This window comes from Sturnira hondurensis, unplaced genomic scaffold, assembly GCF_014824575.4.
Source record: "Sturnira hondurensis isolate 20B ecotype Veracruz unplaced genomic scaffold, ASM1482457v3 Scaffold0011576, whole genome shotgun sequence".
Classification (NCBI taxonomy): domain Eukaryota; kingdom Metazoa; phylum Chordata; class Mammalia; order Chiroptera; family Phyllostomidae; genus Sturnira; species Sturnira hondurensis.
This window is the reverse complement of record NW_028084207.1, coordinates 674,150-701,280: the sequence shown is the minus strand read 5'-3', so window position 1 is coordinate 701,280 and position 27,131 is coordinate 674,150. Positions and strand designations below refer to the sequence as shown.

Genomic DNA, 27,131 nt, shown 5'->3' with positions numbered 1-27,131 from the left:
ATAAACTGAAATACGGAAAACTAACCAAAACAAAATACAGCAATTATACAAGAGGAAACTGGTTTATTGATATATTTTGTGTCAACTTGGTTAACATAGCCCATTAAATGTTTTCGTGCTATCACCCTAAAATGTCATAATTTTGAGAACCAAGGGCACAAACAAGCATTCACACAGTTTATATACTTACAAGAAATGAAAAAAGAAAAAATACCAAAAGAAACAAAAACATTATTCATACTTTACTAATCTGATCTTAAAATATAACCTGACAATTGAACTAACCTAACTTAACCTAATTGATTCTAACTGAACCTAATGTCTTACATTTTCTACCTAAAACATGTTTTCATATGACAATGCATGATTATTTTTAGGACTTTAGGTAATGAGGAAAAAGTAATGTGATTTTGAAGAATTCATTTTTATTGCTGTTCTATTTTAGCAATTTTTTTTCAATTAGTTCCTAACCCGGGAACTGGTTTTAGCAGTTTTTAGAGTTACATAATTCTTATGAATTTTTACTTAAAAGTTTAGTGTTTTCAAGTCTAGGTGCTATCAGGAGAAAAGGATAAGAAGAGGTTTAGAATTTTGCTTATTGCTTTAAAATTTATACTTTTTGTTGTTTTATGGTTATTAATATTTTATTCACTTTCTGGTACAAGTTCAGCAACTTATAATATGCATTGTTCCTAGAAGTTTTACTTGAGATATCTTAGCATTTTTAAATTGCTATATCATCCAGATATTCTTAAAATTAATTAATACCCATTTTAAGAATATTTTTCTTGCTTTGTGGTGTTTTGATTTTTTTTCTGTAGTGTATATAATGAGCTCATTTTTCCATCACTTCAGATATAAGCACAATATATCATCTTTAAAGCATTACTGTACTCAGAGGTTTTCTTACAAGTCTCACTATTTTTAAATTTACTTCAACCAATAAATGGTAGTTTTTTTTAAGTTGTTGCTTGTGTTAAGTGAGTTACAAAATAGGTTTTCTTCCTTTTTAAAAATATTGATTTTAATTGCCCCTGAACTTAGTACATAGCTGCATTTATGTCCAAAGCATCATATTAATGGTATACCATTTTTCAAGTTTTACAAATGCTCAAAAAATACAAGCTCTAAAGTATTCATGTTTTTTTTCATTTTTGTTGGGGGTTGTTTTGGTTTGATTTTTTTTCCAATTCATGCCCCACCTGGGCACAAATTCAGCAGAATTCTACCTATATTGTACTCCAAAAGTTCATACAAATTTTTAAATTTAAAGATCCTCAGAAAATAAATAAAACATTAGTGCAAGTGCTAGGAATATCTTTTGCTCTTCTTATTGTTTTGTAGTTTTTCTGGGTTTTCTGTTTGCTTGTTTGTGGTTTGTATTGGTTTCGTTTAGTTTATGTAATTTTTTCAATAAGCTCCCAACCTGAGCACAAATTCAGCAGCTCTGGCTATACCATGTTCCAAAATTTAATTTGAAAAAAACAAGCAACTTAAAGTTACAAATCTCTCCTACCTCCTGAAATGATTAATGCAAATTTTGAGAAAGCACTTTTTGGGGGTTTTATTGTTTTGTTTTATGACCTTGTTGTTAATTTATCGCTTCAATTTGCTCCTGAGAGACAAGTAAAGCAGCTTTCTGGCTGCATTGTGCCCCAAAATTTCACATGGAGACTATTTTATAGAAACCAGTCCCTCAAACAAAATATTGACATGTGAAGAAACAAGGTTGGTGTTGCTTAGATTATTTACTGACATTTGTTGTTTTCCAAGATTTGTTGTGCACTTGTCTGAGGCACTTATTTAGCAGCTTCCTGGATTTGAAGTTTCATATGAAATTCTTAATGTAGTGTAAAAAAAAGAACATTTTTCAAAACTGATACAGCTGGTTACGGCAAATGTGTAAATCCAGTTAATTTTCTGTTTTTTTTTTCATCCATATTCATGCAAACACAACTTATGTTTCTGCTTTTAACATATATACAATAAATTTGCCAGCTCTTTTAAACTTGATACATTTCTTAATTATTTTAGGCTAAAATATGTTCTCGTGCTAAAATAAACTTGATGAAAATTCAAACAATTCAAACAAAAATATATCAGTAGTAATACAAAATGTTTTTTTTAAAATACTCCCTGAATTTGTTCTATATTTATAGGCCCAACCTAATTAACAAATATTTTCAGAATGGAAATATCTTTTTAAAAGTTAGAAAGTAATCTCCATATCACCAGTCAAGGCCACTGGCCAGTTATATAATGCAATACAATGAAATTTCAAACCAGAGGAAGAGTTTGACAACTACTTTTGGTTGTTGTAATTAGTCTTGACCTATAATTATTGAACAAAACAGCATATGTACAGTAAATGTTCAAATAAATGTATCTGACTGTATTTTATTACATTAATCTATTCTCAGTATCATTAGCTTCAAATCTTTCCTCTTTTTCATAGCATAGGAAAATAATCATAGGAGAAAACATATTTGGACCTAAAGACAGTTCTCGTACCTAGAAGGTGGATTCCAGCATCAACTCACCCCCATTATGTGTTGTTTGATCACTAACCTCCTCTTGAATAGCTGGAAGGGAAGGCTTTGTGGTCAGAGGTGTTTCAGTCTTAAACAGGGACTCCATCCTGATATGGGTATTAATGTAAAAGGACTTCTGAAAGGACTCAAGGGTAAAGTAATAGATGAAAGGGTCAAAGCAACAGTTAAGAGTTGCAAGGCACAAAGTGATTGGGTACATAATCTTAGCAAATCTTTCCAAAAAGCAATTGGTAATGGCTTGGGAGCGCACCAGGGCATATAGGAAGAGAACGGAGTTATAGGGGACAAAACAGACCACAAAGACTGCCATATGCACTGTGATCATCTTCAGCACTTTTTTCTTATTGGTCCCAATTTGAGACAGTGTAGCAGGCTTGCGGAGGGTTCTTAGCACCACAGAAGAGCAAGAGACATTCAATATCAGAGGAATGATGAACCCAACAACTTCAATAAATATGGTGATCTTGGACAGATAAGTCTTCCAGACACGTTTGGAGAAGCCCTCAAAGCAGGTGGTGGTTGCATTGTTGACATTAGTGGTTGAGAACAAAGAGGCGGAAATACCACCACTGAGGACTAGGATCCAGACTCCAGCACACACAATGGCAGAATTCCTCCTGGTCCTAATGGTACGAGATCGGAAGGGATAGACAATGGCCAGGAAACGATCCACGCTAATACAGGTGAGGAAGAGCATGCTCCCATAGATGTTGGTAAGGAATGCAGTCCCAGAGATCTTGCAGAGAGTGTCACCAAAAGGCCAGTGGCGGTTGAAATTGTAAAATATTTTGAAAGGTAGAGTGCAGACAAAGAGCAAATCGGAGAGGGCCAGATTGGTGATGAAAATAGCTGTCTCACTTCTCATTTTCATGCGGAAGCAGAAGACAAACAGAGAAGCACTGTTGGTTATCAGACCCAGGATGAATACAACACTGTAGACAGCACCATTCAGATTGTACTTGAAGGAATCATCAACAATGCAAGTATTATTGGCAGTAGCATTGCCCAACCTGGGTCTGAGGCTTGAATTTAAATCTTGGAATTGGAAGTCAATGAATCTTCTGTCACCCATGGGTTTTTTTCAGGAGGCCTGCTGGCTGCAGGGTTCACCACTCTCAGACTAGGGACTAGTAGGAAATGTTTTCCTCCTATGGGAGACAAGATGGAATGATTCATCATATCTGCCTTCCATCCACGTTTTCTGAGGAGTAAAAGATACTCTGTCTATCCGGATTGGAAATAACAATTTGCTTTGACAAGCACCTTTTGAGTACCTACCATACACTATAAAGTACTATAAGAGTATGTTACAGGGGTGGAAGAGGTCACACTCAATACAGTAACTGCAGTACTATGGCATTGTGATAAACAGGAATGGGGTGTTGTGGTTATATCTCAAGGTGACAGATCAAGGCCAGGGGTGGGGGAGTACAGACTCTGATAGTTAAAACAACACTAAAACTCTGAAATTTATGTGGTACGTTTTAGCTTTCAAAACAATGCTTTATTTGATTTCCACAAAAACATCATAAGGTAGGCAAGACAGGAATCATTACTGTATCACAGAAGCAGAACCTGAGGCTTAATTGTTAAACTACTCTACATTGGATTGTCTGTTCTCCAATACTGCTAAACTTCATTGCCTCAGTATTACTTTCATTGCATAAGACCACAAGTGGGTATGCGACCTCTGAGACATGCTCTTTAAAAAGTGGAGACTGCCTGGGTTTGTGAGGCTTGAGCCAGCCTGCAAACCAAAGGGTCACTGGTTCGATTCCTAGTCAGAGCACATGCCTGGGTTGCTGGCCAGGTCCCCACCAGGGGGCATGGGATAGGCAACCACACATGGATGGTTTCCCTCCCTTCCCCTCTAAAAATAAATAAATAAAATCTTTAAAAGATTTTTTAAAAGATTTTATTTATTTATCTTTAGAGGAGAAGGGAAGGAGAGAAGGAAAGAAATATCAATGTATGGTTGCCTCTCGTGACTTCCCTGCTAGGAACTGGCCTCCAACCCAGGCATGTGCCCCGACTGGGAATTGAACCATGATTGTGTGGTTCACAGGCCCGCGCTCAATCCACTGAGCTACACCAGCCAGGGCTTTCTTTAAAAGACTAATTTTAAAGTGGAGACTAAACTCCTTGAAGTACCATATTTTGCCATTGTAATGTGCTCCCATGTATCCTGGTGCACCCATATTTTGGGGGCAAACTTTAAGGGGAAAACTCTTCCATTTTAATTTTTTATTCAATTTTATACTTTTTTATATTTAGAAACAAAACTCAGATCCCAGGGTATTATTTTGCATATGGACGTTGACACTGCTTTCTAGAGTTACATTTTTAATGCATAAGCATAAATAAAAGAATTAAAAACATTTAAATAAATACAGAATCAGTAGTACCTATGTATAATGTGCATCCTTGTTTTTCCTCAAAAATTTGGGCAGGAAAGTGCACACTACACATGGCAAAATACAGTAAATTGTTGATTCACCTTTTTCTTCTAAAACATGATTTCAGAGAGCAGGGATCTGCCAGTTAATTAAAAGTTCCAGGTAAAAGTTTTTTCACTATATCACACTGCCTTTCTAGAGAGAGAATTCAAATAACAATCTCAGCATTTCCCTCTTGCAGATTGTGGTCCCCTTTCCAAGCTTCTCTTGTGCTAAACCCTAAGCCTGGATATCTTCCTTCTCCCTCTCCCACTGCCCATTCCATCAGTTACTTTCATGCCTTCAGCTCCTAAGATGAATACAAGTGAAACATATTCTCAACTGGCCAGTTATGTGCCCTCTGCCTGCCACCACTTGTACATGTGTCAGTCATTGACTTAATCATCACTGTTGGGTATCCGAGCCAACATCATTCAAAGTTGCATATAGAAATCTTACTAACCTTCTCCTAGACCAACAGCTGACAATGGACAAGGACTGTCTTTTGAATGTTGTATATGTCCCTATGGACAAGCAGCTGCTGAACGAATTCTCTTGAATGAGGAGGATATGGGATAGAAGTGGTCTTTGTTCTCTGATATACCCAGTAATGGGTTTTTACATATTATATTTTAAAATGGAAAGGCATTTTGTTGAAGCGATTCCTCTTTATGTCACTCTTTCCTTCCAGCTCCCAGAGAACAGGCCAAAGATCATTTCTATATAAAAAAGAAGGGAGTGGATGGGAGAACCTGCCAGACATATAAAGGCCTCAAGTCATTTCAGGGTTTGGCTTGAGAAAAAAATGACTTGAGAAAAATAATTCACTCACTGCAGTGCCTACAGGGAGAGATGACCTCGGATAATACAGGGTGCAAAGCAGCATTGTCATTTTTCATAGCTGAAGTTTTCAAGTTCAAATTGGGAACTTGCTATTCCTGATTTCCCATTTTAAAAAATCTCTATGGGGTGCTTCCCCTGAGCCTAACACGGCTCTAAGGTCATCTTCCCTCTTCACCATTTTAACTCAGGAGCCCAGCACAAATTTGCCAGGAGCAACCTTGATATACAGAAACAGGAGCTAAAACAAGCAAGGTCCAGGATGGGGGGAAAAAAGCCAGATGAGGAAGTAGGAAAAATAGGTGGGGTGAAGAGAGGGGAAAGAAAGCAGCAGAGAAAGGAAAACGAGAATTGAGAGAAAGAGGAGAAGAAAGAGTGGGGGGAAAAGATGTTGCTGGGTAGATGTCAGTGCTGCCATCTATTTGTATTCAGGGCCTCAAGGCATTTCTGCTTCGAAAGAACTCCAATCCCATCTTCTCTATCTTGCTTTAGCTCATTCATTTTAGCTTTCTCAGGAAGAACAGTATGCAATTACTATGCTTAAGGCCACTGAAGCTGATCAGGAAAATACAGGAAGAGACTGGAAAAATGCAGTCAATGGATTTCATACACTACTTTGGGAGCTGTAGACACAAGTTTCTGCACATGGTTTCACCAATGAGATGGCAGAAATAAAAAGGAAATGGCAGACTTGTCAATGGCTTAAACCACTTATATACTATTTTAATACCCCTAGTCAAGAGATCTTTTTTTAATTGTTGGAAGAAATCAAGACTTGACTGGTGTAGGTCCAGTGAGTTGGGTGTCATCTAGTGAACCAAAAGGTCACCAGTTTGATTCCCTATCAGGTCACATGCCTGAGTTGTGGGCCAGATCCTCAGTAGGGGACACTCAAGAGGCAACCACACATTGATGTTTCTCTTGCACATCAATGTTTCTCTCCCACTCTTCCTCTCTTCCTTCATCCCCTCTCTAAAAATAAATACATGTTTTTTTTAAAAAGAAAGAAATCAAGATAGTCAAAAATATCCTTATAATATAGTTACACAATCTCAAAAAATTATAGGACTGCAAAATCCAACATTACGACCAAGCTTTTTTCACTAAGATGTTCTTGCACCTGCCTTCTATAATAAGTACTGCCAATAAGTTTATTTATTTGGAAAATGCTTTCATAATAGAAGTCTTTTCACCCCTTCCCAGAGTCCCTCCAGTCTGCCCACTGGTGACCCATTTACACAGCATGCTTCTAGCTTACTAACTATGTATTATTTTGTGCTGCCCAAGATATGTGTTTGAAATAGGTGAGTTCTGTCTCCCCAGTTTTCCATTCAGTTTTATGTCTCCCAGAATGTATGCACTACGCCCACAACAGGCAGTCTGCAAATGTCTGATACTTCTGCTTTGCTGCTTTGAGTAACCAAATATTGTGGGAGAGAAAGGACCACAGACAAGAAAGCATTACAGTGTCAATCCTGAAGAGAGGGCATGGGAAACTGCCATTAAGACCCTATTCATAGCTTTCCCTTGTTTGAACACACAGCACCTTTGCTGTCTAGCAGGGAGGGTGTGGTCCTGGGCCTAACACAGCCTTGGAAGCAAGGAGTTCTATTTCCGACTCTGAAACTGGTTCACTCCGTAACTTGGCTATACAGTTTCCCTTCCCTGTATAAACATACCTCTAAGCCTCACGGCTGAGGTTAGGAAGATTCAACAGGGCTTATGAAGAGCTTTATGAGCTTGCCAGTATTCAGTTCTACCTAACCACAAAGAAACATCACAGAAGCGTGTTTCCTTCTCACTCCACAACTAGACACCTACTACTGTCTTTCTTGGTATGCTGAACTTCACATTGGCAACACATCCTTCTCCTCACACCACATATACTTTACATCTCAGAGAGCCCCTCTTGAGTTTCAACCTTAACAACACAATTTTTGCATAACAGGACAATCCAAGAGAGTACTCTAAAGGAATATTTCCCGCTGAGCAATGCTTAAAAAAATCAGACAGGTATTTGGCTCTTACACTGATTCTGAAGGAGAATTAACAACATTCTTCAAAAAAACAAGTCCTCTTTTCTGACTGGCTTCCTCGCTTTTCTAAAAAAAATTTTAAAAAAACCAACAGTGTTTTTTAACCACTAGATTTTCCTAAATGGCTAACATTGTGCAGTGAATGGAGGCAAAGGGCCAACTCTTGAGCTTCAGATGAGATCAAGAAGAAAAAATAGACTGACGCAGTTAATTACATCTTCCACTGCAAGTAGCACTACACTATTGTCTTGTGAAGACCTTTGCGGCCAATTATTCCAACAATTAATCACCTAGATGGGTCAGAGTGCTGGGTGGGTGTATGTTCATTGACAATGGACGGGAAGCAGGTCACCTCGAGGTTGACCAAAGAGAAATCTGACCCCCAATGAATTTTTAACTCTGACCTACACATATGGAGCCAATTCAGACAGTTCATACTAATGTTCACGATTTGGTTCTTTTTAAAAATATTTCCAATGTTAATGAAACATACCTTGTTTGGGGTCTTTGGGACTCTTGGAGGAAGTGGTGTTAAACTTTTGGTCCTACAAAAATGAATACTTAAATCATTTCACTTTACTAATGCTAACCTTTCACAAGATGTATTGAAAACAAAGCTCTAGCCCTAGCTAGTGTGGTTCAGTGGATTGAGCTCTGGCCTGTGAACCCAAAGGTTGCTGGTTCGATTCCTGGTCAGGCAACCAATTGATGTTTCTCCTCTCCTCCCTCCCTTCTCCTCTCTCTGAAAACACATAAGTAAAATCTTTTTTTAAAAAAAAGGAAAAGAAAATAAAGCTCTAAATTCTGACACATGCCCAGTAGCCTAGAAAAGCTGGCTGGCTTTTGTTCCCTACAGAAGATAGTCCAGAAATTTTAAAAAAAAACAAAAACAAAAAAACAAGGCTTGAAGGCAAAGTATACTCAAATTCTCATGCTTTGCTCCCTTTTTTATAAGCCTGGATCAGACCAGAGTGCTTCTGATTCCCAGAGCATTTCCTCTTTCTGCTCTGGTTGGCTGCTTAGGAACATTGACACAATGGTTTTCAGAGGAAGCTGAAACCTATTGTATCCTTGCCTATAAATATCTAGCAGTGAAGCAAACTAAAAAATACAAAAATGTTACAACAAATACAGATCCAAACTGTCATGCTGGTGTCGTGGGGGATATGAACACACTGTTGCTCCTCAGATGAGCAGCTGCTAACAGATAGGACTCCTTACTGAAATCTTCCAGGACAGGTCACCATCATCCATGTGGTCCCAGCTGATGTAACTATGCACTGGCTGATGTTCCATAATCTTTTTCAAAATGCAACCCAGCCTTATGACATTACATAAGGAGGAACCCATAGGTAAATATTTTACCTGCGCTGGCAAATTGATCTGTATCCCGTCTCATTTCAAACAAGCCTCCCTGTGTGTCAAATGTTTAGAGTGATATTGGTTAATAAAATTATATAGGTTTCAAGTGCATAATTCTATGATACATCATCTGTATGTTGTACTGGGTATTCACCACCCCAGGTCAAGTCTCCCTCCATCACCATTTATCCTCCATTCTTCTATCTCCTGTCACCCCCTTTCCCTTTGGTCATCACCATGCTGTTATCTGTGTCCATGAGTTGTTGCTGTTGTTTTGTTTTGTCTTTTGGATTAATCTCTTCAGACAATAAACTGACAGCCTTATTTAGTTTTGATGCAAGAAATATTCTTCTAAAAATGGCTTCTCTACACTGAATTTGCTTTGCACTGAGATTATTATGGCTGTTTTGCCCCCCTGCATACTTTGTTTGCGAAAAGCAGGATATCTACATAGGCTTTAATATGAGCAAATTCTAGTCTCACAAATTAACATGATTTTCTTTCACCAAAATGTACTCCAGCCTCCCACTAACCTGATGACAGAGTCTAGTCTTTAGAAAATAATATGGTTTAGTCCTCAACATGAGAGGGCCAAAGATTGCATCAACCCTCCTAGAGTAGAATTTCCCCTAGCAGTTATAGAGTAAGACAACTGCAGAGAAATTGCTCAACCTAATATTATGAAATTGTCTTGAGACAATATATCATCTCAGCAGAAGCCTCAGATCTTTGGGGAAAAAGTTTGGGTGTTCCTGTGTTTCCAAGTTCTGCGTGGCTAATACATGCCAACAAGGAATTCAGCTTTGTTACACAGATTTGGACAAGAAAATTAGTTATCAATTTGCATACTGATTCATTTGAAATTACTGCATACTGATCCTGATAATATGAATAAAGACCATGTCTCCCATCTTACAGGGGATATATATACCAGTGGCACAGAGGCTTAAACCAAGGAATCAATATTTGTCTACACTGAAATTGCCTGGATGAGAATACACAATTACAACTGCTCTGTCCATTCCTGATTTGGGGATTAGATAATCTGTAATAAACTGGAAGTACTGGTTACAAAAAAAAGTTCAAGAATAAACTTAAGAATCTTGAGGAAGCTATTACCAGGAGATTGGTACTCACCGCATTAGTTTAAACCAAATTCTGGCACCAATTTTATCTCAGACTTGGATAATCAATGAACTTTCTGGAGGTACTGTGGTTAGGGATTTCTTCCAATGGATTCTGTGAAACAGAATTAGTCACGATAGTGTGACATGGAAAGAACTTTTCAATAAAATGTATGGCAAGATCATAGGGTAAAAAGTCTTATATGATATAAATCAAAGTAAATGACAACCAACATATTTTTAATGGTATCTAAATGTTTTGGATTTTATTATTACAGAATTTCAGGTAACATTTTCTTTTCCAAACCTGCCACTACTGTGCTAGATTTTCTTAGTTATACTAACAAGCATAAAGTCTGAGTCTGTGTAACCTGTAATCATCTAAAGATAACAAGTGACAAAAGGCATGAAAATGCTTTCTCCACTCCCATCGGGCAATACATTAAATTAAAAATAACTGAACAAAGGAGATTTCTTTGTTCGTTCTGAAGTTATATTGGTTCTTTGTTCTCTCTTTCTTTTCTTTTCCCCTGGCGACAACTGTTACAATTGGGCAAGAGCCTTGATAAGGGAGCAGGAAAGAAAACTGGAACAACAGGTGGAGACCCCACACTGCCCTGTCTCCAACCTGAACTCCCACCCCAGCTAAATTTATTTCTCCACTGAACTAGGGTGACAGGAGCGAGGCTTCAATGACTGGGTGTTGTTCGCACGCTGACAATCAATGCTGCCTCTCCCAGGATGGACTAGGCCTACCCAACAAAGCAGGCCTACAGCATCCTCACATCATAACTCTGCACCAAATACTTATATCCAACCAGAGACAGTTGGCAATTCTCACAAGTAACACCTGCATTTGAGCCCTACTCATTCACTGCCTGTAAAGTACAGTCATCTGCCAGTGCCAAACTTACATAATTTTCACATCTCAACCTCTTCTGAACAAAGGTGGCCTAAGCAAAGTGGACTGCTAAATAATCCTGCAACTCTCCTGAAGTATTTTTTGGAATCTAAGAGAGTCAAAATAAAAATAATAAAATCATTAGACAATTGAAAATATATTTGATACAACCTTAATATTGAGGAGAATTTATTTTCACACCCCTCCAGAGAGCAATATTCCTGGAATAAAATGAATATTATTTTACTGGTTTATCTTAAAGGAAGACAGAAACATTAACATTTCTTTCTTTGATGCATTTCACAACTGATACAGATTATAAAGAAAACTTTTTTATTTGGAATCCAAGCAGATTTGGAATTTCAAATACTTGGAAGCTTTCATATTTGTTATTAATTCAATACAGCCACATCCAGCCCCATCCCTAGCTGTGTGAGAGCAACTCACAATTCCTTTGTGGACCTCAGTTTATTTTCTCCTTCTACCTTTTGCCTTAATTGACAGCAGCCTTCAACTGGTGCCATGGCCTCACTGACCCCTTCACTCAGTTATTTTCACCTGCTCCCACTTGTCCTTACAAAAAGAAAATTAATCCCTCGAAGTGTGAGGTAAGGGGAATTAATTTTTATTAGACTCAGTGAAAGAGTAGATAGATTTATTTTACTTATGTTAATTGAGGTATAATTGACATACAATGTTATGTTATCTTTAGGTGTACAACATGAGTGGATATTTGCATTTATTGCAAAGTGATCACCACAATAAGTCTGTAATCATGTATAGTTTAGATCTTTTTTTACTATCAGAAGTAAACATTAATTAGTGCCAGAAGCTAAATCACAGATCAAGAAGCCATTTATATTCTAAAGTCTTCCTAATGCCCTCATTTTTCTCATACTCTGTCTGTATGCTCGTATCAGTAGACTTATCAGCTCTGTCAAGGTTTAATCCTCAACCTTTGCTACCTGTTCTCCAGTCACCTAGTCTCCCCTCTCCTTCAACATATAAGGTCATCAAAATACTTCAGAACAGAATTCTATAAAACCAGTAGACTTGTCCTATGCATTGTTCTGATAAAATTTCTTGTCTACAAAAAATGAGGCTGGATTCCCATGGGTAGGTGACCTCGTATTATGCTCCCAATTTTCAGTAGTAACATTCACAAATACATTATAGGTTTTCTTTTCCTTCCCCATTAAGAAGACCAAGGAGCAGACCAATACATGATAACCATATACACAGGAAAATGGCAGCTACACAATTAGGCCCTAACCACACCACAGCAAGGGCCACAGTCTCATGCATTTTCTCTCAAAGGGAATGGAATAAATGAGGCTCTAACTAAGCTTGGCCTGAGTGTTGTTGTTAGGCAACTTCCCAGTCCTCTCTTTAACTTACAGAGAGTACACATTCTGAAAGGCTGGTCTGATTGTTCCAATAGGGCTTTCATTCGCATCTCTGATTGGCAGGAGATGCTTTAGAGCGCAGACGCCATCAAGTTTATCAGCTGAACTCATCCTTTTTAGCAGGGGTGTAAACTTTTCATCTGCGACAAGGAAAAAGGGTTTAAAAATCTATGTTGATGGGATTTGCTGTTTGGAAGTTTGTTCTGAAAAATAAACATGTTTCAAAGGCACTGAATAATTTGGACCTTAGGTTATTATTGTTATCTTCATGTTAGTCCAGGAAAAAGAAAGATGGTAATTTGGTAGGGTAGCCAAGTGAATAACCCCAAACAAATTCTGAAATGTTCAAAGACTTGGATTTGTCTGGTTTTGTCCATGCTGGAATAATGATGAATTACATTACTACATTTCCTGAAACAAAGCAACTGAAATACAATATTTATCAACTCAACAAGATCTTGTTGCTAAAAATCTTAAAAATATTCAGGATATACAAGGAGAAAATTTTAAATGTCACATTATTGCATTTGTATAAAAACAGCAATTCATTTCACATATAATAGCAAATTCAATTTATGCCAGAATTAGTTTTTCATTAAATTATGTTTCTTTTTTATAGTCAAGTTTATGAATTATTCAATATAGCAAATGTCACATTCTTCATAAATCAATTAAGCATCAAAGGCAAGCCCCATATACTTTGACTAGAAGAAACCTCATCATAATAGGAGCCACATTAGCTCACAATCAGTTGCAAACCAAAGAAATATAAAGCAAGCCAAAAGAATTTCTAAGCTCTACTCTGTGATTTTAAGTCGGCTCTCTAGGACAACTATGTTTACATAAATCAAGAGCCTGAAAATCCTGTATCTTCTCCACTGAAACAATATTATTGCCAAAACAATAGAAACTTTTGGGTTTTTGGTTTGTTTGTTTTTTACCATTCAACACGACGATCTGTTCAGCACTTCAGAGTTGAAATCTAACTTCTTTCCCGGAACACTCAAAGCGTTTCCACTGAAGTTTGTTACGCCGTCCCCCCACCCACAAACGCCCAAATCAAATCTTTCTCAAAGAGACTTACCCCAAGAAAGAGTGTGCTAGATGAGTGTGTTCATGCCTGTAGAAAATTAGCTAATAAACATGTGAAAGGGCAACTCGCACTTTAAAAGTGCATATTTTAATCCATTATTTTTTTTTTAACAGGGAAAGGTTAGCCCAGCCCAAAGTAGCAGACTCTGGGCTGCCGCAGCTTCTTACAGCAAACCGCTCATTCTGAAAATGTGAGCTTATTTACATCTATCTCTTTCCCTTTGTTAAGGAATGGCCCTCTTGAATGCTGCAGCCGGCATGCCTTTAACAAACCGGACACAAGAAAAGGCCCAAACTCCCGGCTGAAGCTGAGGGCCGGGGGAACTTCTGGGGGTCTCAAAAGGAAATGCTTTTCATTGGATAAGGAGGCATTATTAGGAGCCGAGACCCCGCCCAATCCCCTGTGCTCCATCGTTCCCTTAGTCACCAATCACTGGACTGAAGTTTTTCCTTAAAGAGCATTGCCCAGGAAAAGTAGTTTTCACAGTCAAGAATTAGCAGCTTAAGTGCCACTTGACAATATAAAAAGTGTCTTTCCTAACCAATTAATCCACAGAGAAAGCCTGTGTGCCTGTCTTTGCTACAGGACTGCTATCCTCCCTACATTTCTAATGAGGAGGAGGAAACAAACCGCCAAGCAGGGAGGAGTGAATTATGAGCAGACCCTGTTTACTTTAACGTTTAACACCTACCAAAAATAAGAGAATAATTACAACAAAACTGATCATAATAATAAGGGTGCAGAGAAAGGCAAAAGTGAATGCTACTTTAAATACATCCTATTATACTATGTAGAATTAAACCTCACACCACCACAAAAAAAAAATGCAAGTCAATGCTACATTCACTGAAGCCAGAGAAGTGCTCTCAGATGGAGATGGGGGAGGGGGATCCTGGACCTCTAATACCCACCTTCCATGAACTAGGGAGTACTCTGTGGCAAAAGGAGGATCTGCACGTCTCTTGAATAACTGCCTGGCAGGAAGTCTAATTACCATGAAATTTTCAAAGGTTTGCACAAAACCAAAAGAAATAGTACAGATGCAATCTGGTTATAATAGGGAGTTATCTTCAACTGTATACCTCCTCCCCCCTGGGCACACTTTTTTCCGATGGTTGACTGCCTTTTTTTTTCCTCCTTACTTTTTCCTCCGGCCTTCCCTTTCTGTGACATGGATTTGTTGCAGGAATTCACCCATCCATTTGTAACTTTATTGGTAGCCCTTCCCTTCTGCCAGTGCCCCCTACCCCCAATCCTCTCTCCTCTGCCTCCATTCACTGCCAAAACTACCACCAACACCAACCCCTCCCCCCTCTCTAGAACGAAATTCTTAAGCCAGGGAGGTGGTTTCTTTCTCTGAATAGAGTGATGCCCCTGGAGAACTGGGGGATCCTGCGCCTGCTTCAGAACTTATGTTTGCGTTAATTAAGCTGCCTCCCAAATAAAACATGCTTCGACTTTCCCTATCCTCCCTCTTTATTCAGCTCAATTGTGGCTGTTCTCACTACCAATCAAGGCCAGTAAACAAGGGAGTATGAATAAGCTAATACTAGCCTTAGAACTTGTAACTGATTGTGAAAAGCATTTCCCCTGTTGCTTCTACACTCCCCCACCCCCAGCCTCTATTCTTTCTGCCACTGCTCCATTTATCTCAGATGGGCCCGTATCTGTCAGATGCTGGTATAGGCTGTATCTCCACAAAGTGGTCATTTCCGCACTCTGGGCCAGGACTAGCCCTTGGTGAATTTATCAATCTAGATAAATTACTTGTAGAATTTATCAATCTACAAGTAAAAGATAGGGTCACTGCCCTGCAATGCCCGACAGTCTAGCTGGAGCCAAAGACATGTGAAAGTGAGATACCAATGGCAAATTTTATAGAGAGAATAAAGTAGTAATATGGAGAGTTAAGTTCTATAACAGATCAGAGGATACAGATAAATTCCTATGGACAGGAGAAGGCTTCCTAGAGGAGGCGGGATTTGAACTGGACCTTGATGAACAATTCATATTTAAGTAAAACAAGAAAAGAAGAGGAAATTTTTCTAGGTGGTCAGACCCAAGTTATCAAATGCAAGAGGTATGAAGTGAGACAAGGTGAAAGGAAGCTAGTTTGTGAGAAAAACGAAGTGTAAGGAAAAGAGTTTTGCAGGGGAGAGCTCAATTATTGCAGCTCAATGCACTGTAGTGATTGAAGTCAACCTATAGTCATGGTCACTGTCTGTGTGACCAGCTCACTTTCTCCTCTTTGGCTTAATAGCTCTAAGTCTTCCAATTAGTCTGTCTTAATTTCCCTCTAAAGTCCTCAAGTACCTTTCTGATGAGTCTCACAAATGACTCCCAGATCTTTTCCCATATTACTTGGTCACAGGTCCTTTTAGCATCACTTTTCCTGTTTCTGAGCTCCAGCCTCCCTGACCCACTTGCATCTTCCTATAAGGTATTACCCTTCATACCATGCTATTTCCCCTGCCTGGAGCACTCTTCTGCTCCATAGCTCCCCCTTCACCAAACTAATCCTTTTTTTTTTTTTTGGTAGATTTTCTACAGGGAAATCTGCAGCCAGACTTAGTAGAACACTAGTTCCAATTCCTTTTTAAAATTTAATTATTGTTCAAGTACAGTTTTCTGTCTTTTACTCCCATCCCAGCCCACCCCACCCCCAGTGTTCCAAGGTAATTCTTTTTTTTTTAAGATTTTATTTTATTTATTTATTTATTTTTAGAGGGGAAGGAGAAAGGGAGAGAAACATCAATGTATGGTTGCCTTTTGTGCATCCCCTGCTGGTAGTTAGTCTGCAAGGAACCGGTTTGCAACCCAGGCATGTGCCCTGACTGGGAATCGAACCGCGATCGTCTGGTTCGCAGCCAAGATAATTCTTAATATTCTTTCAGAAATTATCCCAGTAATCATGCCTTAACCCCAATTTTAGGTCATAGCTATTTATCATATATTCTTATAGCATCACCCTTCAATACATTTATCACAGGTATAATTTTATATCCTGGTGTGAATTCTTTTATTTGTGTGGTCATTAGATTGTCAGTCTCTCCCAACTGTAAACTCCATATCTGCTTAATACGAAATTACCATTATTGGTGATCACAAAACCTCCTGTCCCTGACCTTCTCTCCTAAGCAAAGCAGCAGAGCCACCTTTCTTAAATTCTCAGCTGAAAAAACGTATCATTTCATTCATTTACAAACAAATCCACATCATGTGTTATTTTAGAACAAAGAGTGCATACAAATAAAGAAAACAAGTCCCATGAACAAGACAGTACTGAATCTTACCCACTACCATCCCCCCTTGCCCTCACCTCACTCCTCCCTGCAAACATTCTAGCTTTGCCTGTTCCAATATTTGTAAGGTGGAAGGGAGAAAATGAAAGTTTTTCCAGGGTGTTCTCCAAACTGCCAGTTAATAGCTACAAAACTTAACCCAAAAAGTCCTATAAAAATAGCTTTCATTGAGTTTCTGATGTCTTTCCCACTGAGGGGAAAATGAATCTGCAGCTGAAAAAGTGCCTTCAGAACTACCTGAGGGAGTATGTGTTTCGTTTTTATCTGTTTGAAAAGAAAGCAACTGAAACATGACTTACTTCCAACACGGAATTTACACACTTACAGAAGAATAGCCAGATGCTCCAGACCTACACACGCCAACCCCAAATCAATTTTTCTTTCTGCCAGCAATAACAAAGGACTGGGTGAATTCACCCAAGTGCCAGAGCCTCAGCGCTATGCTAGTTTCCTTAGAAACAGTACAAATGGAAACAAAGGATTTTAACTATGCCTATGGCTTAGGGTCAGCCTGAGGGTTTTGGTAACACTCATATTCTCTAAGTGAACATAGTACCCACATAAACCTGAGTACTGTTCAGGAGAGGAAGTCATTTAATCACTAACTTTGCATTAATTTTCAGATGAATTGAGGCCTGTCAGAAAACAAAGAAAGGTGAGATCCTGAATTTTACAGTCTCTTTTTAAATGCAGGCTTCTTTTGTTCCAATGGGAGGAAGAGACCACTAGGTCAGGTTCCAGGCCAGTTCTAAACATGAGGCACTACGTTTCTGAAATGGAAAGAAATATTTTTTAAGCACAGCCCCTGGACGATTTTTACCTCACACTTTACACTTGGAGCACCATCACCCGATACTTGTTTCTCTAACAACTGAAATTTCCTTCTCATTAACTGAACAGGTTTAGGTAGTAGCAAGTTCCCGTTGCTATAGGCGAGGTTGGTAGTTAGAGAAAATAAGCATTTTTATCAAAGAGCTTAGTAAAATGCCCAAAAGCCTTGAAAGTTTGGTATAAGTAAGAAAAATGTCAAGGTAGTAATAATAATAATGGCAATAGAAAACTTTTCTTGAGCATTATTATATGCCAAGTAATCTTCTAAGAGCTTTACCTATATTTATTTACCTAATATGCACAAGTCCTATTTTACACTAAAGAAAAATCAGGTGCAAAAAGTGAAGGATTTGCCCCAAACCACACAGCTAGTAATTCCTCCATTGATTCTCATAATTTCTGAACTAATAATTGTAATCATATTTTATTTTGATAGAGCACTTCCAACTCTGTTCAAATTATCATTTTAAAATATATGGTCTTTATTATATTTTTCCATTACCATTTAGTCCCCTTGTACACCCCTCCCCTCAGCAATCACCACCCTGTTGTCCATGTCCACAAATCCTTTTTCCTTTATGCTCAATCCCTTCACCTCCTAACCTCCCCCTCTACTAGCTATCATCCTCCTCCATATCTGAGTCTGTCCCCATTTTCCTTGTTAGTTCAGTTTATTCATTAGATTCCAAATATGAGTGAAATAATATGGTGTTGGTCTTTCTCTGACTGGCTTATTTCATTGAGCATAATGCTCTCCAGATCCACCCATGCTATCACAAAGGGTAAAATTTTCTTTTTACAGCTGAGTAGTATTCCATTGTGTAAATGTCCCTTCGTTGTTTTATCCACTCATCTACACTTGGGCTGCTTCCATAACTTAGCAATTGTAAATAACGCTGCAATGAACATAGGTATGCTTATGTTTTTTCGAATTAGTGTCTTGGGTTCCTTAAGTGTCTTGTGTTCCTTGGGTTCCCAGCAGTGGAATCGCTGGGTCAAAAGGCAGATCCATTTTTAGTTTTCTGAGGTATTTCCATACTGCTTTCCAGAGGATCTGCCTTTTTAAATGCAAACTGCTCAGAAGAAGCTGAGAAATCCCACCAGCAGAATGTGTGTGATTCTAAGATTTGAAAGTCTCTGGATCTGGATGTGTCAGTATGAGGCCTAAAGTCACAGGCTAAGTCTCAAAAGCATAAGGAAAAAGTGATTTACCCACGAGAACAAAGCTGATAGTAAAACCATATGAACATGCAAGTGTGTTGTTGGCCTTACGTTAGGATAAATCTGAAGTCGATTTTTTTATTTTTTAAAGATTTTATTTATTTCTCTTTAGAGGGGAAGGGAAGGAGAGAGAGAGAGAAACATCAATGCATGGCTGTCTCCCATGCGTCCCCAGCCAGGAATCGGGAACTGGCCTGCAACCCAGGCACGTGCCCCAACTGGGAATCTGAAGTAGATTTTGATGAGTTAACCTAAATACTGGAAACCCAAGAGTAACCACTAAGAAAAGTACCTCAAAAATATAGTCAAGATCATTAAAGAATGACAAAAAAAAGGACAGTAGGAAATAGCCACTCAAAACAAAGAGAGATAGTACAAGAGGAACATACTACAAAAATATTCATGAGACTTACAGAAAACAAAAAGCAAAACGGTATATGAAATTACAACCATATCAATAATAGCATTAAATAAGACAGACTAAACAATTCAACCAAAAGCCCCAGATCATGAGACTTATAAAAACAAGATCCAGCAACAGACTCCCTATGAAGGATACACTTTGGATTCAAAACCACAAATATTTTGAAAGTAAAAGGATATAAAAGATATACTTCACAAAAAATAATGAAAAAAAGAGAGTGACTATATTAACATCAGACAAAGTAGACTTAAGATAAATGCCTGTTACTAGGGATAGTAAGAGGTATTTTTAAAATGATAAAGACATTTAAAAATGATAAAATGGATAATCTATCAGGAATACTGTTATGATTATGAACATACATGCACCCACATACACAGGCACAGAACACATGAACTTACATAACTGAAGGAATAAATATGCAATTTAAGAGTAATTGTTGGAAGCCCTGGCTGGTGTAGCTCAGTGGATTGAACATGGGCCTGTGAACCAGAGCATTTTGGTTCGATTCCCAGTCAGGGCACATGCCTGGATTGCAGGCCAGTTCCCAGCAGGGGACACACAAGAGGCAACCACACATTGATATTTATCTCCCTCTCTCCTTCCCTTCCCCTCTAAAGATAAGTAAATAAAATTTTTAAAAAAGAGTAATTGTTGGAGACATCAGTACCTTGCTTTCAATAATAGGAGGACCAGACAGAAGATCAAGAAGGATGTACAACAATCAAAAAACACTATACACCAACTAGACCTAATAGAATAGTTCTACTACACACTTTGCAACACCAGAGGCGTATACACTCTTCTCCAGTGCACATGGAATATTCTGCGGCATAGGCCATATACAGAGCAGAAAATATGTCTCAAGAGATTGCACAAGATTAAAATCATACAAAGTATGCTGACAGCCCTCAATGGAATTAGAGACCATCAGAGAGAAAGAAATTGTGACTTTTGAAGGTGAAAAAATATATATTTCTAAATACTAGTGGGTAAAAGAAGAATCATAAGTCTAAGGCCATACCATCCTCAATGCGCCTGATCTCATCTGATCTCAGAGGAAGAATCATAAGGGAAAAAACAAAATAGTTTAGGATGAACAATCTTGAAACTGCAACATAACCTAAACTTCCATGATGAAACAAAAGCAGTTCACAGAGGGCAATTTATAGTTGAAAATAACTACCTTTTAAAAAGAAAAAAAATCTCAAAACAATGTCTTATTAGCTTTTCACCCTAAGACACTGAAAAAGAAGACCAATCTAAATCCAAAGTAACTATAATGAAGAAAATAATAATTATTAGAGTAGACACTAATGAAGTACACTGAAAGTAAAAACAGTGTTATTGAAAAACATTACAAATATATAAATAATGGAATGACAGCCTATGCTTATGGATTGGATAGCATAATATTTTTAGAAAAGAAGTATTCCTTAAATTGATCTATAGATTCATACATCACCTATCAATATCCCAGCTAAGTTCTTTGCAGAAAATAACAAGCAACAATTAATATGGGAAAGAAAGACACCTAGAGTAATCAAAATAATCTTTAAGAAGAAAACAGAAAACAAATTTTTAAAAAGAGGAAAGTTGGTAGACTCACACTTAACCAACATCAAAACAATTAAATAGGAAATGATAGCCCTGGCTGGTGTGGCTCAGTGGATTGAGTGCCAGCCTACAAACCAAAAGGTCGTTTGTTCAACTCCCAGTTGGGGCACATGCCTGGTTTGTGGCCCAGGTTCCCAGTTGGGGACGTGCAAGAGGCAACCGATTGATGTATCTCTTGCACATCGATGTTTCTCTCCCTTTCTTTCTCCCTCCCTTCTCCTCTCTCTAAAGACAAATAAATAAAATCTTAAAAAAAAAGAATAGTCTTTTCACAAATGGCACTGGACCAACTGGATATAAACAATCAAAAGAATTGTTTTGGACCACTACTTCACATCATACATAACACAAAAAAACCCTAAAGTAGACCACATGAAAATGCAAGTATGTTGGCCTTACATTAGTACAAATCTGAAGCAGATTTTTATAAGCTAATCTAAATATTGGAATATTTGGAAATATGCCAAATATTGACAGCATATTGGAAATACTCTTGGAAAACCAAGAATAACCACTAAGAAAGTACCTAAAATTGCCCCAACTGGTGTGGCTCCGTGGATTGAACAGCAGCCTAAAAACCAAAAGGTCACTGGTTCAATTCCCAGTCAGGGCTCATGCCTGGGTTGCGGGCCAGGTCCCCAGTAGGGAGCATGTGAGAAGCAACCACACATTGATGCTTCTCTCCCTCTCTTTCTCCTTCCCTTTCCCTCTCTCTGAAAATAAGTAAATAAAATTAAAATAAATAAATATAGATTTTTTAAATGGACAAATATTTGAAATACACGTTTATCCAAAGAAAATAAATGGCCAATAAGCTCAAGAAAAGGTGCTCAACATTACTAATTATCTGGGAAATACAAGTCAAAACCACAATGAGACACCTCCTCATACCTAGTAGGATGACTATTATCTAAAAAAAAAAATATTAAAGAGTATGTTGAGAAATTGGAACAACTGTACATTGTTTGTAGGAACTGTGTGGAATTTCCTCAAAATAATTAAAAATATATCTCTATGGGATCCAGCAATCCCACATCTGGGTAAATATCCAAAAGAATTGGAATTGGGATCTCAAATTAATATCTGCATTCTGTGTTTATTTCATCACTATTTACAATAGCTAAGATATGGAAATAATCAAAATGTCATTAACAAATGAATGGATAAAAAGGGAAATGTGAAATATATATATATATATATATATATATATATATATATATATATATATAGCCTTTTTACAAAAAAGGAAATCCTACCACTTACACCCACTGGATGAACCTGGAAGACATTGTTAACTGAAATAAGCTAATCACATAACAACAAATACTGTGTGAATCTACTTATGTGAAGCGTCCAAAGCAGTCTAACTCACAGAAGCAGAGAATGGAATAGTGGTTGCCAGGGACTGGGGGAGGGGTGATAGCCATTGTTTTTCTATGGGCATAAAATTTCAGTTAAAGATGAGTATGTTCTAGAGATCTAATGTACGAAGCTTTGCTTCTAATTAACTATAAAGATACAGTACTGTGCATGTAAAAACTTGTTAAGAGGGTAGATCTTAGGTAAGTATTGTTACCACAAAAAAAGAGGCACAAATAAACTTTTGGAGGTAGTGGATATGTTCATTGTCTTGATTGTGGTGGTAGTTTTATGAGTACATGCATAAGTCCAAACTCATCAAATTATACTCATTAAACTTTTGCAGTTTTGTATAGCAATTATACTTCAACAAAGCTGTAAAAACCTATTGATTATAAAAATACTCATTGAAAGATAATAATGTTTTAAATTTAGATTATTGTGATAGTTACACTACTCTTTGAATATACTAAAAACCACTGAATTACATACTTTAAACAGGCGAACATTAATGTTATGTAAATTATATCTCAATAAGTGCCTTTAAAAAGATAAAAGTGTTGAACGCAATTGTCTCTAAGATCTATATTTAGAGGGAATCCTTTATAACACACTTGGATTCCTTTCACCTCTGAACTCAAAAATGAAACAACTATTGAAAAACACCATTATGGTCTATATCAATAATTATTAATAAATGGGCTTATCAGGTATTCTTAAGATATTTTTAGAGTATAAAGCATAGCACAAAGTGATATGACAATTACAGAGATGGTTAGGTGCTGGTCCCTGCCTCCAAGTATCTGACAGATATGAACTCAAATAGCTGTAAATCAATACAGAAGGCAGTCCTGCTGAATGCATCAGAAAGAGAAGGCTTGACAGAGTGGGAAGAATTTAAGCCTTAAAGAATGAATAAGCTTTTGGTAGGTGGATGTGAGGACATTCCAGGCTGAGAAAAAATATGTGAACAGAAGGAAACAGACAGGAAAGTCTATTCTCAATGTGGTTCCCCCAAGGACTTCAACTATACAATAGCTAGTCTAGTTTCAGTTACCATAAATATTTGAATGTCATAAATAAATTTAGTTTTAAAACATTCTATCACTCATACATCTTACCTCTATCCTCCAATTAGTTTACATAGGTGAGGCTTTATCACATTCTTATTCATACTGCTTCACTTAATGAGTACTATGGAATTCAATTTCCTTATGAATTAATAAATAAATTATTTTCTTTGTGGTCAGAATTGGTATAGTGCCTCAAAAGGCAGTCCAAAACTAAAATAAGGCAACTATCTAATCCTTTACATGACCTTGAAAAAATATATGATAATAAAGGATTTCCCTAAAGATTTTACATTTCAAGATTTTTTGATTATTATACTGTATTATTCATAGCAGTTTCAGTTTTACAGAAAAATTGAGGAAACAGTACAGAATTTTGAAATTCTCCCCCAACACACAGTTTCTGTTATGAATATTTTGCATTAGTGTGATATATTTTTTAAAGCTGATGAACAAATATCAATGCATTAACAAGAGTTCCAAGTTTACATCAGGGTTTACTCTGTAGTATGCAACACTGCGTCCCGGGCCTGTGCACAATACCATGTGTTCACCAAACAATATCATAGAGAACAGTTTTCCTGCCTTACAAATCTCTCATGCTCCACTTATTTAGCTGTCTCTCACTCACCCTTGAACCCACTTTTACCATCTCAACAGCACAGTATCTAACCTCTTAGAATAACTGCTTTCCCTTAGGAATATGCATTTAAGTTTCCCTAATGTATTTCTGTGGCCGATAACATTTCTTTTTTATCAGTGAATAATGTTCTGTTATCAGGATATATCACAGTTTGCTTATCCAATTACCTACTGAAGGATATTTTGGTTGCTTTCAAATATTGGCAATTTTGAATAGGTTGCTATAAACACTTGTGTGTATGTAGGTTTTTGTGGGTTTTCAACTCATATGAGTAAATATCACAGAGTGAGATTACTAGATTTTATGATAAAACCATGTTTAAATTTGCAATAAACTGCCAAACTGTCTTCCAAAGGGGCTATATTATTTTCCATTCTCACCAGCAAGATGCTACTCTCATTTCTAGATTATTTTAATAAAAGCTACTTTTAGTATTGGGTTGTGTGCCCTTCTCAGTCATTATGGCTAATTTCTGTGTCCAGAAAATGAATAATAAAACGGAAAACTAGAGTGTGGCTTCCAATTGTCCATGTAGCTGTTTGATGTGATTCCTTTCAAAAACTGATTGAGGAGAGAGGCAAGATGGCAGTGAAGTAGGTGAAGTTACGCGCACCTCTTCCCAGGACCACACTGGAGTGACAACTAAAATCTAAAATAATCAACCTTAATAACCAGCTGAGGACTAGCTAAACAGAAGTATTACAGCCAACAGTTTAAGGAAGAAGCCACATTGAGACTCGTAGGAAGGGTGGAGTCATGAAAACAGCTGGCCCTGCACCCAGATATGGCAACTGATATACAGGATATCTGAGATGCAAAGCTCCCCCCTGAGGAGCATGGGGTCTGAACCCCATGCTGGGCACTCCAGCCCAGAGCACCAGAGCCAGGAAGAGAAGCAGACATAACATCTGGCTGTGAAAATCAGCAAGGATTTTGTCTGCCAGGGAGAGACAGGAGTCTGCAAGAAACCCAGGTGCCTTCTTAAAGGGCCAGTGCAGGAAATATTGTTCTCAACTACTTTAAATTCCAGCTGAGGGAGGGCAGCTCAGAGCAAACTACACTTCTGTGAAGACAGTCTGGATTATGCAGATCTGAGGACAGGCAGAATTATGCGGAACTGAGGACAGAGCTGAAGGAACAAACACCAGGGTCCCTGTGCTGAGTCCTTTTCCCACACTGCCCACAGACACCTGTTTTTAGGTGAAGCGTTTCCCTCCACGTGGCATCAGCCTGGGGAATGCAATAGCCCCACCCTCTGGACTGCCTGCCATCCTACCCTTCAGAGCTCACACACAGCAGAGACATCAGCTGCCTGGGCCCGTGGTGTGGAGGTGTGGTTGGGCCTAGGGAGGTTCAGGGACTGAGTGGTGTGTCTCTGGGGTGAGGGCCAGTTTTCATTCACATTACCCAACTGGTGCAGAGCCCTCCCGTGACACAGCCAAATGTTGGTAGCTTTGGGCCTAACAAACTCTGTTGGTCTCCCCCTGAAGACTCCCTGAGACCCCACCCCATCACCAAGGTCTGTGGCTATGTGGCAGGAGGCCCACATATTCCATGCAAATGGGATCAAAAAATAAGCTGGGGTAGCAACACCTATATTTGACAAAATAGACTTCAAAAAAAAAGCTATCACAAGAAACAAAGGAGGACACTACATAATTCTAATGAGATGGATCCAATACGATATAACACTTGTAACATTTCTGCACTCAATATAGGAGCACCTAAATATATAAAACAAATTTTGATGAACATAAAGGAAGAGGTGGACAGTGATACAGTCACAGGAGGGGATTTTACCACCACATTGATTTCAATGGATAGATCTTCCAGTCAGATAATCAAGGAAAGAGAAGTCTTAAATGGCACCCCAGATCAAATGAACTTAAAAGATATATTCAGAGCATTTCACCCCAAAGCAGTAGAATATACATTATTTTCAAGTGCACATGAAAACTTTTCTAGGATAAACTACATATTATGACACAAAACAAGTCTAAATAAATTTAGGAAGATTGAGATTATATCAAGCATCGTCTCAGACAATAATAGTATGAAACAAGAAATCAATCATAAGAAAAAATGAAAAAAACACACAAGCACATGGAGGCTAAATAAGGTGGTACTAAGCAATAAATGAATTAACAGTGATATCAATGAAGAAATAAAAGTATATCTAGAGACAAATGAAAATGGGAACCCAACAACCCAAAATTTATGCAATACAACAAAAGCAGTCCTAGGAGGGAAATCCGTAGCATTACAGTCCTAAATCATAAAATAAGAAAAATCTCAAATAAACAATCTAACCTTACACCTAAAGGAACAACAACAACAAAAGAACAACAAAGCCCAAAGTGAGGAAAACAAAGTAAATAATAAAGTTCAGGGCAGAAATAAGTGAAATAAAGTCTAAAACACAATACAAAAAGATTTATGAAACCAAGCACTGGTTCTTTAATAAAACAAACGAGATTTATAAGACTTTAACCAGAATCATAAAGAAAAAAAAAGAAAGAACCCAAACAATAAAGGCAAAAATGAAAGAGGAGAAGTAAGTACATCACAGAAATACAAGATTATTTAAAATACTACAAACTACTATGTGCCAGTTAAATGGACAATCTGGAATAAATGGATAAATTCCTAAAAACATACAGTCTTGCAAACTGAATCAAGAAGAAACAGGAGGCCTGGCTGGTGTAGCTCAGTGGGCTAAATGTCGGCCCGAGAACCAAAGGGTCACTGGTTCAATTCCCGGTCAGGGGCACATGCCTGGGTTGCAAGCCAGGTCCTCAGAAGGGGCATGTAAGTTGTTTCTCTCCCTCTCTTTTTCCCTCCCTCCCTCCCTCTCTCTAAAACTAAATAAATAAACAAAATTTTTAAGAGAATAAACAGGAAATCTGAACAGATTA

General features: G+C 37.8%; 1 protein-coding gene across 3 annotated transcripts; it reads right to left on the bottom strand.

Moving 5' to 3' along the window:
* Positions 1-775: 775 nt before the first annotated feature.
* On the bottom strand, positions 776-14,061 carry LPAR4 (lysophosphatidic acid receptor 4). Of its 3 annotated transcripts, XM_037060304.1 has the most exons (4): positions 13,741-14,061; positions 11,264-11,359; positions 10,363-10,464; positions 776-3,700 (listed from the first exon to the last, which is right to left on the bottom strand). In XM_037060304.1, the coding sequence occupies exon 4, from the start codon at positions 3,622-3,624 to the stop codon at positions 2,512-2,514; it is 1,113 nt and encodes a 370-aa protein (XP_036916199.1). In that variant the 5' UTR covers positions 3,625-3,700; positions 10,363-10,464; positions 11,264-11,359; positions 13,741-14,061; the 3' UTR covers positions 776-2,511. The 3 variants fall into 3 exon arrangements, with proteins under 3 accessions (XP_036916199.1, XP_036916200.1, XP_036916201.1); XM_037060305.1 differs by lacking the exons at positions 11,264-11,359; positions 13,741-14,061 and adding an exon at positions 11,422-11,472; XM_037060306.1 differs by lacking the exons at positions 10,363-10,464; positions 11,264-11,359.
* Positions 14,062-27,131: the final 13,070 nt, after the last annotated feature.